Source organism: Ranitomeya imitator, chromosome 1, assembly GCF_032444005.1.
Source record: "Ranitomeya imitator isolate aRanImi1 chromosome 1, aRanImi1.pri, whole genome shotgun sequence".
Lineage (NCBI taxonomy): Eukaryota > Metazoa > Chordata > Amphibia > Anura > Dendrobatidae > Ranitomeya > Ranitomeya imitator.
This window is the reverse complement of record NC_091282.1, coordinates 6,687,284-6,702,039: the sequence shown is the minus strand read 5'-3', so window position 1 is coordinate 6,702,039 and position 14,756 is coordinate 6,687,284. Positions and strand designations below refer to the sequence as shown.

The 14,756-nt window shown below is 45.3% G+C and overlaps 1 protein-coding gene across 1 annotated transcript in view; it reads left to right on the top strand.

The window, feature by feature from the left end:
• Window positions 1-14,756, top strand: part of LOC138657567 (natural killer cells antigen CD94-like) — an 86,962-nt gene that overhangs the window by 51,129 nt on the left and 21,077 nt on the right. Inside the window, exons 2-3 of the mRNA XM_069745330.1 lie at window positions 1,272-1,370; window positions 1,567-1,683. Of these exons, the coding sequence (XP_069601431.1) occupies window positions 1,272-1,370; window positions 1,567-1,683 (216 nt within the window). The remainder of the gene's footprint in view (window positions 1-1,271; window positions 1,371-1,566; window positions 1,684-14,756) is intronic.

Genomic DNA, 14,756 nt, shown 5'->3' with positions numbered 1-14,756 from the left:
TGTAAACCTTCTACCAGATCATTAATGAATATGTTGAAGAGAACAGGTCCCAATACTGACCCCTGCGGTACCCCACTGGTCACAGCGACCCAGTTAGAGACTATACCATTTATAACCACCCTCTGCTTTCTATCACTAAGCCAGTTACTAACCCATTTACACACATTTTCCCCCAGACCAAGCATTCTCATTTTGTGTACCAACCTCTTGTGCGGCACGGTATCAAACGCTTTGGAAAAATCGAGATATACCACGTCCAATGACTCACCGTGGTCCAGTCTATAGCTTACCTCTTCATAAAAACTGATTAGATTGGTTTGACAGGAGCGATTTCTCATAAACCCATGCTGATATGGAGTTAAACAGTTATTCTCATTGAGATAATCCAGAATAACATCCCTCAGAAACCCTTCAAATATTTTACCAACAATAGAGGTTAGACTTACTGGCCTATAATTTCCAGGTTCACTTTTAGAGCCCTTTTTGAATATTGGCACCACATTTGCTATGCGCCAGTCCTGCGGAACAGACCCTGTCGCTATAGAGTCACTAAAAATAAGAAATAATGGTTTATCTATTACATTACTTAGTTCTCTTAGTACTCGTGGGTGTATGCCATCCGGACCCGGAGATTTATCTATTTTAATCTTATTTAGCCGGTTTCGCACCTCTTCTTGGGTTAGATTGGTGACCCTTAATATAGGGTTTTCATTGTTTCTTGGGATTTCACCTATCATTTCATTTTCCACCGTGAATACCGTGGAGAAGAAGGTGTTTAATATGTTAGCTTTTTCCTCGTCATCTACAACCATTCTTTCCTCACTATTTTTTAAGGGGCCTACATTTTCAGTTTTTATTCTTTTACTATTGATATAGTTGAGTGTAAGCTCTTATGGTCAGTGGGGTCCTCTCTCTCCTGTAGAGTGTAAGCTCTTATGGTCAGTGGGGTCCTCTCTCTCCTGTAGAGTGTAAGCTCTTATGGTCAGTGGGGTCCTCTCTCTCCTGTAGAGTGTAAGCTCTTATGGTCAGTGAGGTCCTCTCTCTCCTGTAGAGTGTAAGCTCTTATGGTCAGTGAGGTCCTCTCTCTCTTGCAGAGTGTAAGCTCTTATGGTCAGCGGGGTCTTCTCTCCTGTAGAGTGTAAGCTCTTATGGTCAGCGGGGTCTTCTCTCCTGTAGAGTGTAAGCTCTTATGGTCAGCGGGGTCTTCTCTCCTGTAGAGTGTAAGCTCTTGAGCTTGGTGTTTTGATGATTGTTCTCTCTATTTATTGCAGTCTGTGGTCGATTTTCCTTGAAGCAGACGTCGGTGTTCGCAGCGTTACTGTTGATCATTGTGTCACTTGGGATTTGTATCATATTTCTACAAATACGAGGTGAGGACATTACAAAGACTTATCTGCTGTTGATATGTTGGTGATGTACACTGCAGCGCTGTACGCAATAAGTAGGAGGATGCTGCCACCATTATTAGACTACACTACCTACATAATGCACTTGTCTCTATACACCACACTTATACCACATTATTATCGGATGCTGACTCATGTAATCTCATTTCTCATATTCTAGCTTCTTCGTTCCAGTGTCCAAATAACTCCGTAGTTGTAACCGAGAGATCTCCAGACAGAGATTCCCGGTGTTTGATCCATGAGATCACCGTGGGGGGAGAAAACTCTTCTCTGTCAGGTAAGAGCAGAAAGGCAAATCGACTGTGACCGACATTTCAAAGTGTCGCTCCCGACTTTAGAAGTTATCGCCCATCGATAGCTGGCTACTTGCTGATTGCAGAGGGTCTGAGAACTTGCACCGTTCTTGAGAACATGTCTGACTGTAGTGAAGGCCAATCATGCCCACCACCGCTGCTTTCCTTCTCTATGGGAATGCCAGTGGGCTTCTAAAATACAAGATAAATGAATTCATAAATAATTGTTCAATTAAATACAGTCTGCTGAAAAGGTAATGAAAAACTAATGTAAGATGTCAGGTAATATGACGTATTTTTATTTGGGCTAGCCACACATACTGAGCTCTGCTACATCTCCTTGGTTTTGTGAATGAAATGCCCAGCCATAATCACCCTTGCAGCTATCCTCCCCACTTCACAGCTGCGTGTGTGTGTGTGTGTGTGTGTGTGTGTGTGTGATTCCAGCCCTCCCTCCCTTTCCCCTGCTATACAGCTGTAATGTGAAACCAATGTGCTAGCAGCCTTCGCTATAAATTGGTTGAAAGCAGCCTGAAGCACATGGCAAACAAAGACTTCTTTGTCCTAGTACAGTGTTCGTTATAGATCAAATATAATGGTACCAATTATTGATATACAGGTCCTTCTCAAAAAATTAGCATATAGTGTTAAATTTCATTATTTACCATAATGTAATGATTACAATTAAACTTTCATATATTATAGATTCATTATCCACCAACTGAAATTTGTCAGGTCTTTTATTGTTTTAATACTGATGATTTTGGCATACAACTCCTGATAACCCAAAAAACCTGTCTCAATAAATTAGCATATCAAGAAAAGGTTCTCTAAACGACCTATTACCCTAATCTTCTGAATCAACTAATTAACTCTAAACACATGCAAAAGATACCTGAGGCTTTTATAAACTCCCTGCCTGGTTCATTACTCAAAACCCCCATCATGGGTAAGACTAGCGACCTGACAGATGTCAAGAAGGCCATCACTGACACCCTCAAGCAAGAGGGTAAGACCCAGAAAGAAATTTCTCAACAAATAGGCTGTTCCCAGAGTGCTGTATCAAGGCACCTCAATGGTAAGTCTGTTGGAAGGAAACAATGTGGCAGAAAACGCTGTACAACGAGAAGAGGAGACCGGACCCTGAGGAAGATTGTGGAGAAGGAGCGATTCCAGACCTTGGGGAACCTGAGGAAGCAGTGGACTGAGTCTGGTGTGGAAACATCCAGAGCCACCGTGCACAGGCGTGTGCAGGAAATGGGCTACAGGTGCCGCATTCCCCAGGTAAAGCCACTTTTGAACCATAAACAGCGGCAGAGGCGCCTGACCTGGGCTACAGAGAAGCAGCACTGGACTGTTGCTAAGTGGTCCCAAGTACTTTTTTCTGATGAAAGCAAATTTTGCATGTCATTCGGAAATCAAGGTGCCAGAGTCTGGAGGAAGACTGGGGAGAAGGAAATGCCAAAATGCCTGAAGTCCAGTGTCAAGTACCCACAGTCAGTGATGGTGTGGGGTGCCATGTCAGCTGCTGGTGTTGGTCCACTGTGTTTCATCAAGGGCAGGGTCAATGCAGCTAGCTATCAGGAGATTTTGGAGCACTTCATGCTTCCATCGGCTGAAATGCTTTATGGAGATGAAGATTTCATTTTTCAGCACGACCTGGCACCTGCTCACAGTGCCAAAACCACTGGTAAATGGTTTACTGACCATGGTATTACTGTGCTCAATTGGCCTGCCAACTCTCCTGACCTGAACCCCATAGAGAATCTGTGGGATATTGTGAAGAGAAAGTTGAGAGACGCAAGACCCAACACTCTGGATGAGCTTAAGGCCGCTATTGAAGCATCCTGGGCCTCCATAACATCTCAGCAGTGTCACAGGCTGATTGCCTCCATGCCACGCCGCATTGAAGCAGTCATTTCTGCCAAAGGATTCCCGACCAAGTATTGAGTGCATAACTGAACATTATTATTTGATGGTTTTTTTGTTTGTTATTAAAAAACACTTTTATTTGATTGGATGGGTGAAATATGCTAATTTATTGAGACAGGTTTTTTGGGTTATCAGGAGTTGTATGCCAAAATCATCAGTATTAAAACAATAAAAGACCTGACAAATTTCAGTTGGTGGATAATGAATCTATAATATATGAAAGTTTAATTGTAATCATTACATTATGGTAAATAATGAAATTTAACACTATATGGTAATTTTTTGAGAAGGACCTGTAGGTGAAAAACTTACATTTCTGGCAGCTACATTGGTAGAACTACCAGCCATTGAGTTTTCTAAGCTCCAGCACCAGCAGAACCCAAGAAATGGATTTCTACTTACCTGGGTCATACAGCCACATTATGCTTAGACTTAATAGAAAACTAATTCCAGAACAAGAGTAATGGTAGTCCCGCCATCGCTCTACAAGGTTTCTAGCCAGAGATATGGAATTAATAAGGTTTTGGTAACTTCTGGACACGGGGAGCACATTCCATAGCTCTTCCCACTCAGTGAGGTCATGAACAGAGGGTATAAGATTATGAACGCAATTACGAGGGTGTCTTTTGGGATCCAGTTATGAAAGGCTGTGCATTGTGGCCTGATTAATTGGGATGGGTCCCTTCCCCCACCAACCATCTCCTACGTGACATACCAGTAACTGAAGCATGTAAGCTCATCTTTAATCCATCTTTATTTTGTAATTGCTTGTATATACTGTAGATTATCTCTTTTGTAATACCTTTTTTACATTTTTTGTAAACACTGCATATTTCTTTTTGGAGTAAAAACTATAATATTTACTAGTTTGGTTTTCCTTGCTCTAATAACTTATTACCACGTCCTCCGAACTAAATCAACCCTACTGATTAGATTTCCTCCTGACCCGATATTAATCGTTGAACCAGGAGCTGGTGGCAGCAAAGTGTTCTGGGCTTTTGGGTGGACGGAGACTGATAAGTGTATTTCCCGCCTGAGACTGGGAATAGTTATATCGCCCTCACTGCAGCATGCCCAATAGCCAGTACACAGCACGGTGGCCCTTCTGTCAACTACTTATCCTAGGTGTAGTTCCCTGACTGACCTGAGGGTAAGGGGTGCCAGAGAGCTGCAAGTTCCAAAACAGGAACTGAAGGTGGGATAGGGAAATAGGATTCCTGACATAAGAGAATACAAAAAGCATAGAAGATGTATAATATGTTAAAAGGTGTTATCAGTAGATAAGATATGCATTTTTTTATGTAGGAAAGCCCTCCCCTCTTCTTTAGTTTGCTTTGCATAATTGCAAGGAATGCATTTGTCTATGCTGCATTTGTGAAAAGCTCTAGGTCAGAGCTGGGTGTTTCTGCCATGCGTTTCTCGAGTAATTAGACTTGAGGAAAGGAGTTTAGAAAGAGCGGGAGATTTCTTGGCAGAGAATAGACAACCCTCCCATAGAATTGAATTTCGTTGTTGGTCACTGTACAACATGGGGAGATATTTGCTAATAACTCCTTTAATCTGATTAAATACTTTACTATATGTTCTAACAAATGCAGGTTTAACTATTGTGTTTTTATTGTTGTTATTGTATTTACTTCATAGATCTTGATGTGATTTAGTATCAACTCTTTTAGTCGCTCTATCAAGTGTCCATTTCTTATATCCTCAGTGTCTCTGTCTATCACAAATATCCTCCTTTTCTTTATTAAATTGTTTATGACTCGAGCAGTTCCTTTTCCATTTCACCCACCGGGACAACAAGTGTTGTGAATTCTGTTTTTGGGCTCCCTCCGGTGGTTGTAGGTGGTAATGCAGTTGTCCCTGGCCTGCAGTCCTGGACAGGTGTATCTGCTGATTGCAATTCTGACTGGGGTATTTAGGTTTGCAGGACTCATTAGTCCTTTCCAGTTGTCAATGTTTCTTGGGAAGTGTTGGATCTCTGTCTGGCTTCTCCTGCTTAGCTGCCAATTCAGCAAAGATAAGTGTCTGTTTCTTTTTCTATGGCACACAAGCTGTGTGCTTGTTTTTTGATTGTATTCCTGCTCTGAGTTTAGGAGTCTCTGGAGTTGCAGATATACGTTCCACGTCTTTAGTTAGATGGAGGAATTTTTTGTATAATCTGCTGTGGATATTTTTGGAGGGATTTTAATACTGACCTCACAGGACTCTGTTCTAACCTTTCCTATTTTATCTAGAATGGCCTCTTGTGCTAAATCCTGTTTTCTGCCTGTGTTTGTCTTTCCTCTCCTACTCACAGCCAATATTTGTGGGGGGCTGCCTATCCTTTGGGGTTCTGCTCTGAGGCAAGGTAGTATTCCTATTTCCATCTATAGGGGTATTTAGTCCTCCGGCTGTGACGAGTTGTCTAGGCTTTGTTAGTACACCCCACGGCTACTTCTAGTTGCGGTGTTAAGATCAGGATTTGCGGTCAGTATAGTTACCACCTACTCCAGTGAAAGTTTTCATGCTGCTCCAAGGTCACCGGATCATAACAAACAAGAATGGTTTGTCTGGGGTGGCACGAGTCCACTCTAAGGATGGTATTTCCAGATATTTCTTTGCGATAAGTATGAGTGTGATGCTAGTCACTTCTCACGGCTAAACCGTGAGTCAGAGTGGTCAGGGTGTCCAGGGTCAAAAGCCAGGAGGGCACGTCATAATCAGAAGAAAGAGACAAAAGCGTAGTCAGGTAACGTTCCGAGGTCAGAGTACCGGTAGGATAACGGATCAGAGCAGAAGGGGTTAAACAGGCGGATGATCAGAACGAAGTTCAAGGTCAGGCAACAGATCAAGCATATAGAACTCAAGGCACAGGGAGCACAGAAAGCACAAATCTCACAAGATGAATGTACGGTCTGGCAATGGTCTGGGAGAAGCTGCTCAGTTGGCATGGCAATTACTCGGGATAGTGAACATCTGAGACATTCGACGCCTCCCAATCACAAATTGGCTAGTTGAGCTGGTATTGTTTTTGGCTGTCAAGATAAGATCAAGGAAGGACTCGTCTCATGATTCCCAGAAAAAGGAAAAAGTAAATTGCAATTGTAGTAATTGCAATACTCAGTAAGACAAGATACGGCAGATACACGTGTTTACCAGATGAGAAGGACATCGTCCATATATAGCATAGTTAGTAAGGCCGAAAAAAGACATTTGTCCATCCAGTTCAGCCTATATTCCATCATAATAAATCCCCAGATCTACGTCCTTCTACAGAACCTAATAATTGTATGATACAATATTGTTCTGCTCCAGGAAGACATCCAGGCCTCTCTTGAACCCCTCGACTGAGTTCGCCATCACCACCTCCTCAGGCAAGCAATTCCAGATTCTCACCGCCCTAACAGTAAAGAATCCTCTTCTATGTTGGTGGAAAAACCTTCTCTCCTCCAGACGCAAAGAATGCCCCCTTGTGCCCGTCACCTTCCTTGGTATAAACAGATCCTCAGCGAGATATTTGTATTGTCCCCTTATATACTTATACATGGTTATTAGATCGCCCCTCAGTCGTCTTTTTTCTAGACTAAATAATCCTAATTTCGCTAATCTATCTGGGTATTGTAGTTCTCCCATCCCCTTTATTAATTTTGTTGCCCTCCTTTGTACTCTCTCTAGTTCCATTACAAACATCTTCATGAAGGAGCCCTTTCAACCACTTTTGAATTTCCCAGTAGAATCACTTGGTGGTTTTTATAGATCGTAGTGTCGTTCAACACATGTTGATTCAATTGAAAAGAATGTTCTCTATTCATTAAACCAGGGATCCCACTTTATAACCTCTCCTTAAAATCAGATCGTTATTGTCAATAAGATTTTTGACAGCATCATTTTCTTTTTTGTGTAAATTATAACTTTTTAATTTATTTCTGGAAAAATACAGATTTTTCAAGTCTTTTTGTATTAGTTCTTGAAATTTATCTAGAACCGGAGGCCGGGAGTGGATTGGATAAAAGTATGGATTCCGTGTAGAAACGTTAACAGCTGAATTAACAGAAATAAGGGAACGATCTGATTCTGTCGAGAGGCGGTATAAATTCTTATAAGTGACCTGATCACAAAAATATCCCAGGGCGTCAGGGGGTCCTGACTCCGGGGGAGAAGCTATAGAGCCCCTTGACTCCTCCGTCCATATTTTGTCTGAGCTCCACTTATCCATTGTAGAATGGGATTTTTTCCCTGGAATCATGTTTTAATAGATTAAAATAAAATTAGGGATTTTATTTGACGTTTTATATGAAGTTTTGGATCCACCATTCTCTTTCTCTTTATGGACTGCCTTACGTTGGATTTGGGATTCTGTGCACTCAGTGATAGGGGAGCTGATCATATTTTTCCTTTCTGCGGAACAATACCACTTCAACACCAATGAGTAGACTTCATGATAATGTAAAAATGTAATATTGTGAGTTTGGTTTCAGAAAGTTACATGGCTTTCCAGAGACACGCTCTGGGCCATTCCGACCCCCCTCTTCTCTCTCTGCCTGCTGCTTGTGCGTGTGTGAATCCTAATCCCCTCCCTGAAGAATTTTTATGGTTCTATGCTGCAGGCAGAGCAGTCTCCCTAAACCTACTCATTTCCCCTCCCACATGGTACTAATTTAAACTAGTGTAGCCACCATGAGATTCATTGCTCTATTAAAGTGACAAATTCTGGTACTGATCCGAGCTAGAGATATAAGAATTATATATTCCGGATGTCCATCGATAGATCTATCACTCACTGAAAGCGCTAGCAGCTAAACGCAATGAGTGCAAAGTGCAGATTTCTTCATAAGTGGTTCAGGCAATTACTCCGTGCGTACACTTAAAAGAATATCCATGATGTGGGGCACATTCTGATCATCATGTCTTTTTTATACGAGGTGCATACAGTGAGATATGTGTAAAAATAGATTTCATATTCTAAGTAAAGGTGAGGTGTCAGCCTCTAAGTGATGTCACCACACGGGGAGTGCCTGAGTTTTGAGCTAGGAATAACTTAGTGAGACAGCATTTTTGCAGCATCTTTTGTTTGGGGGCTAGCTGCTCTACAGATGTGACATGCATCTTGATGTATCTCCTGAGTGGGGGTAGTTATATCTCCCTCGCTGCAGCGTGCCCAATAGCCAGTACATAGCAGGCAGCCCTTCTGGCAACTAATTACCCTAGGTGCAGTACCCTGACTGACCTGAGGGTAAGGGGGGCACCAGAGAGCTGCAAGTTCCAAGCCAGAACAGAAAAGTGGGATATAGATAAATCCCCTTCAGAAGGAACCAGTGGCAACCAACCAACCGCAGTTCGTGACAAATTGGTGTGAGTGGTGGGGGTGATGAAGGTATCTTCCCCGTGAACCGTGACAGATTGGTGGGATCCCAGTGGGATTTGTGACATATTGGTGGCAGAGCGGTGGAATAATAGAGCATTAGTGATTGAGTTTGAGCAATCATTCCTTTCACTAAAAACTTGCACAGTTCTGGAAAGGAATCTGCGCAAATACGTTTTGGAGAACAAGCTCAGTGTTTACTAGTTCTGAGACAATAGTGTGTACTTGCGATTACCCCCTCCCTTCTCTTCCTATTTCTATCCTATCTTTTTCAGAGGTCAAACCACTGAATGCCAGTACTACTAGAAACCAGGGAGAACTGGACCCCCAGCTGCAGGCGGCCTTGGAACAACTCCCTGCTGACGACCATGATGGACGTATGCAGCTCATCAAGCAATACCGGCAGGAGGCCCAAGATGAGCGAGAGGCCCAGCGGGAGGCGGAGAGAAACCAGGCAGAGTGAGCCGAGTGGTAAGCGAAGCGGGAGTACCAGCTGCAGTTAGCCCAACTCCAAGTGCAGGGGTCCAAGCTGCAGCAAGCCCAACAGACGAGACGCCCGAGACGTCCACCTCCATAACTGATAAGGAGAGGCTGTTCTGGAAACAAGGGAGGTTGTACCGGGAGACAGTACCTGGAAAATCGCAAAAGGGGTGGTTGAGGGAAAGACAGCTGGTCATCCCACACCAATTCTTGAGTGAGTTGTTGCGGATTGCCCATGAGATCCCGCTCGCTGACACTTGGGGATCAGAAAAACTAAGGCCCGGCTGTCTTAACACTTCTATTGGCCCTAGATGGGGACAGATGTGACAAACTACTCCCGCTCCTGTATCACCTGCCAAAGAGTGGGGTAGGCGGGGCCTGCTCTTAAGGCTCCCCTAATCCCTTTACCAGTGATAGAGGAGCCTTTCCAGAGGATCGCGGTGGACATTGTGGGTCCGCTGGCCATCCCCAGCAGCTCTGGAAAGCAATATGCCCTCACTGTGGGAGACTACACTACCTGGTACCCGGAGGCAGTGGCTCTGCCCTCAACCAGGGCAGATAAGGTGGCGGATGCACTGTTGGCTATCTTTTCACAAGTAGTATTTCCCAGGGAGATGCTTACCGATCAAGGGACCCAATTCATGTCTCGCTTAATGAAGGCTCTCTGTAAGAAAATGCAGGTGAAACGTCTGGTATCGAGTGCGTATCACCCACAGACCAATGGCTTGTGTGAGCGCTTCAATGGTACCCTCAAACAGATGCTACGCATGCTGGTTGAGATCCAAAGATGCGACTGGGAGCGGTACCTCCCACACCTGCTATTCGCTTACCGAGAGGTCCGCAGGCCTCTACGGGGTTCTCCCCTTTTGAGCTCCTGTATGGCAGGCGAGTCCGGGGACCCCTTGATTTGCTTTGATAATCCTGGAAAGAGGAGCCGAACCCTTCTGAAGTGTCCATGAAGGAGTATGTCATGCGCTTCCGTGACAAAATCCAGACCTTGACGCAGTTGTTGCATGACTACATGACGCAGGCTCAGGCTGATCAGAAGCACTGGTATGACCAGAACGTCCAGGAGCGGACCTATCACGTGGGTCAAAAGGTGTGGGTGCTGGTCCCTCTACCAAAGGATAAGCTCCAGGCAGCCTTAGGAAGTCCCGTACTTCGTCCACGAATAGCTCAACCTAGTCACCTACGTTGTCACGCTTGACCACGCTCAGGGTAGGCGGAAGGCCTTTCATGTCAACATGATGAAGGCTGATCATGAACGAGAAGCTTACATCCTACCGGTCTGCAGCCCGCCCGAAGACAGGGAGGAAGACCCCTCCTGGACATACTGGCCCAAGCCAAGGCCAGTGGGTCCATTGAGGACGTGGAGGTAAGCGCCTTGTTAACTGAACCCCAGCGTTCACAGTTGTGGACCACGCTGGAACCCTCCCAGGTTGTGTTCTCCAACCAACCTGGAAGGACTATGTTAGCGGTCCACGAGGTGGACACCGGGAATCATGCCCCACTACAACGAACACCCTATCGGATCTCCGACGAGGTGCCGCAGGTTATGCGCCAGGAGATTGATGAGATGTGGGCCTCACCTGTAGTTCTCGTGCCAAAGAAAGATCAGACCACCCGGTTCGGCGTGGACTACAGGAGGCTCAATGCCATCACAGCCTCTGATGCGCACCCAATGCCGTGCATCAATGAGCTGCTTGAGCAGGTAGCTGGCACAAAATATCTGACCATAATGGATCTGAGTTGAGGATACTGCGTCCCAAGGCACATGAGAAATCTGCCTTTATCACACCCTTCAGACTGTACTAGTCCACGGTCATGCCCTTCGGCATGAAGAATGCCTCTGCCACTTTCCAGCGGATGGTCAACCACCTGCTTCAGGGACTGGAGAAGTATGAGGTGGTGTACCTGGATGACATTGCCATCTTTAGTTCCTCCTGGAATGAACACCTGCAGCATCTCCAGGAGGTGCTCAAGCGAATTCACCAAGCCGGTCTGACCATCAAGCCAGGAAAATGCCAGTTGGGCATGAGAGAGGTCCACTACCTGGGGCACCGGGTAGGTGGGAAGACCATAAAGCCAGAACTTGGGAAAGAAGACGCGATCATGTCTTGGCCCACGCCCAGGACCAAGAAACAGGTGATGTCCTTCCTGGGCACTGCAGGGTACTATAGGCATTTCGTACAGAACTATAGTAGCCTGGCAAAACCCTTGACGGATCTCAGGAAGAAGCTACCCCACATAGTCGACTGGACCGATGGCTGTGAGTGGGCCTTCGAGGCGTTGAAAACAGCCCTGTGCAACGCTCCTGTGTTGAAAGCAGTCGACAGCAGTTGACTATTCTTGTTGCAGACCGACGCCAGTAAGTTTGGCCTCGATGGTGTGCTCAGCCAGGTCGACTCGGGGAACCATGAGCAGCCCGTGTTGTACCTGAGCCGTAAGCTTCTGCCGAGGGAAGTGGCCTATTCCACCAACGAGGAGTGCCTGGCCATAGTCTGGGCCCTGCAACAGTTGCAGCCCTACCTGTACGGGTGCACTTTCACTGTGGCGATGAACTATCACCCTCTGTGCTGGCTACAAGCCATGTGTGAAATAACGGAAGGTTGCTATGCTGGAGCCTTGCCCTCCAGCAGTATGATATTACCATCAAACACAAAACAGGCAGGGAGCTTGACAATGCAGATGGGTTGTCCTGCCAGGGTGAACCTGTTGAGGTGCGCCTGGAGGAGTACCGAGAGATTCTGTCTCCGTAACACAGTCAAAAAGGGGAGGTGTCACGATAATGTAATAATGTTATATTGTGAGTTTGGTTTCAGAAGGTTACATGGCTTTCCAGAGATGCTGTGGGCCATTCCGACCCCCTCTCTTCTCTCTCTGCTTGCTGCTTGTGTGTGAATCCTAAACCCCTCCCTGAAGAATTTTTATGGTTCTTTGCTGCAGGCAGAGCAGTCTCCCTAAAACTACTCATTTCCCCTCCCACATGGTACTAGTTTAAACTGGTGTAGCCACAAAGAGATTCTTTGTTCCATTTAAGTGACATATTCTGGCACTGATCCGAGCTAGATATATAAGAATTATATATTCCAGATGTCCATCGATAGATCTATCACTCAATGAAAGCGCTAGCAGCTAAATGCAATGAGTGCAAAGTGCAGATTTCATTGTAAGCAGTTCAGGTAATTACTCCGTGTGTACACTTAAAAGAATCTCCATGATGTGGGGCACATTCTGATCATCATGTCTTCCTTATACGAGGTTCATACAGTGAGATATGCATAAAAATAGTTTTTATATTCTAAGTAAAGGGAAGGTATCAGCTTCTAAGTGATGTCACCACAGGGGGAGTGCCTGAGTTTTGGAATAGGAATAACTAAGGCTGGGTTCACACTGCGTTGTTTGAACCCATTTAACGGACTACGTTACATAACGCGGTGTAACATAGTCCATTAACGCCGCCATTGAATGCAATGGCGGATGCATCGCTAGTGCACGCCCACAATGGGCGTGTGCTAGCGATGTGCCGTCATTGAGTGACGGACCCGAGACGCGGGCTGCAGCGTTTCCAGGTCCGTCACTGAGAGCGCACTGCTATCGCAGATGGAGCTAGCAGATGTTCCATCTGCGCTAGCGCAGTGCCAAAGTCGGCACTTGCGTTAGTGCAGTCCGTTTAACGGATTTGTTGAACGGACTGCACAAAGCAAGTGTGAGCCTAGCCTTAGTGAGACAGCATTTTTGCAGCTTCTTTTGTCTGGGGGTTAGCTGCTCTACAGATATGACATGCATCTTGATGTATCTCCTGAGCACAAGGGCACACTGGAGATGAAATCATCTGAAGGACCTGTAAGTGTTCTTTTCAATTATGATCCCATTTTATTTGTAATTTGTATTGTACATATGATAATGTCTCCTTTATAATTTCTTTTTTATACTTTGTAAACACTGCCTACCTTTTTTTGGAGTAAAATATACAATTTATTAGCTTGTCTCTCCTTGTTCTATAACGAACTGTCGCGTCCTCTGAGGTGAATTACGCTACTGATTTAGTTTGGCTCCGGACTCGTCAATACTTTGGAGTTGGTGGCAGCATACTTTGTTCTGTTTGTTTGGGAGGCTTTGTGGCAATGGCGGCATTGAAGATAATTATTGTTCCCGCCTGAGTGGGAGTAGTTATATCGCCCTCACTGCAGCGTGCCCAATAGCCAGTACATAGCAGGCTGCCCTTCTAGTGACTAATTACCCTAGGTGCAGTACCCTGACTGACCTGAGAGTAAGGGGTTCGCCAGAGAGCTTCAAGTTCCAAACCGGAACTGGGAAGTGTAATATAGATAAACTAACTTCAGAAGGAACCAGGGGCAACTAAACAACCCCGGTTCGTGCCAAATTGGTGTGAGTGGTGGGGGTGATAAAGGTATCTTCCCCGTGAACTGTGACAGATTGGTGGGATCCGTGACAGACGTGTGCCAACTTGAGCTGCTTTGAATACTCCACCAAAATGGCCAGAGCTGATGATACCATCATCAGCATTACTATACCACTTCTACTATACCTGCTTGAAGAAAGGCTTCAGATTATCATGATGGATGTGATGGTGGCTCACGAGGAAGAGGAGGAGGAACAGGGACCGTTCATATCATTAATAGGCAGTCATCCACAAGTCTCAGAGGGTGGGTTCCTGTAAACAACAGCAGCCAGGTACATAACTGTCCAGCTAATAGACAGTTTTGGAGGATTAGGAGCAGGAGGAACTGTGTTCACAGCAGAGTGGCACTCCAAACACCTCATGGGCATTAGTGGTGCATGGCTGTGGGGGGATAAAGAGGATCGAGATGATATACCTCCCACCAAGGACATTATCATTTCCTTTGGGCAATCTAACACCTATGAGCCAACACATGCTGATTACTGAGTGGTCACCCTGCTGGATCACGGCTACAATGACAACGTTCTCTCTTTGAGCAGAAGCAAAAAATACGGAAATACAAGCAAATGTTGGTAGACTCACTACTGACGGCTTTCCCACCTGACAGCCCGGGCTCAGTGGAAGCACAAGGCAGAGGAGCAGGAGAGGTAAGAAGTCGCATACACAGCTGGGGCACTGGCACCACCTTGGAAGGGAGGGTTATCCTGGCCAAAATGTGGAAAACCTTCCTCAGCACGCCACAACATCTAGCACTGCCATCTGATACTGTCCATATTAGCAGAAGGCAGCATTTCAACAACATAGTTGAAGAGTATGTGTCTACACGTCTCCACATACTGAGTGACGGATCTGCCCCATTTAACTTTTTGGTCTCC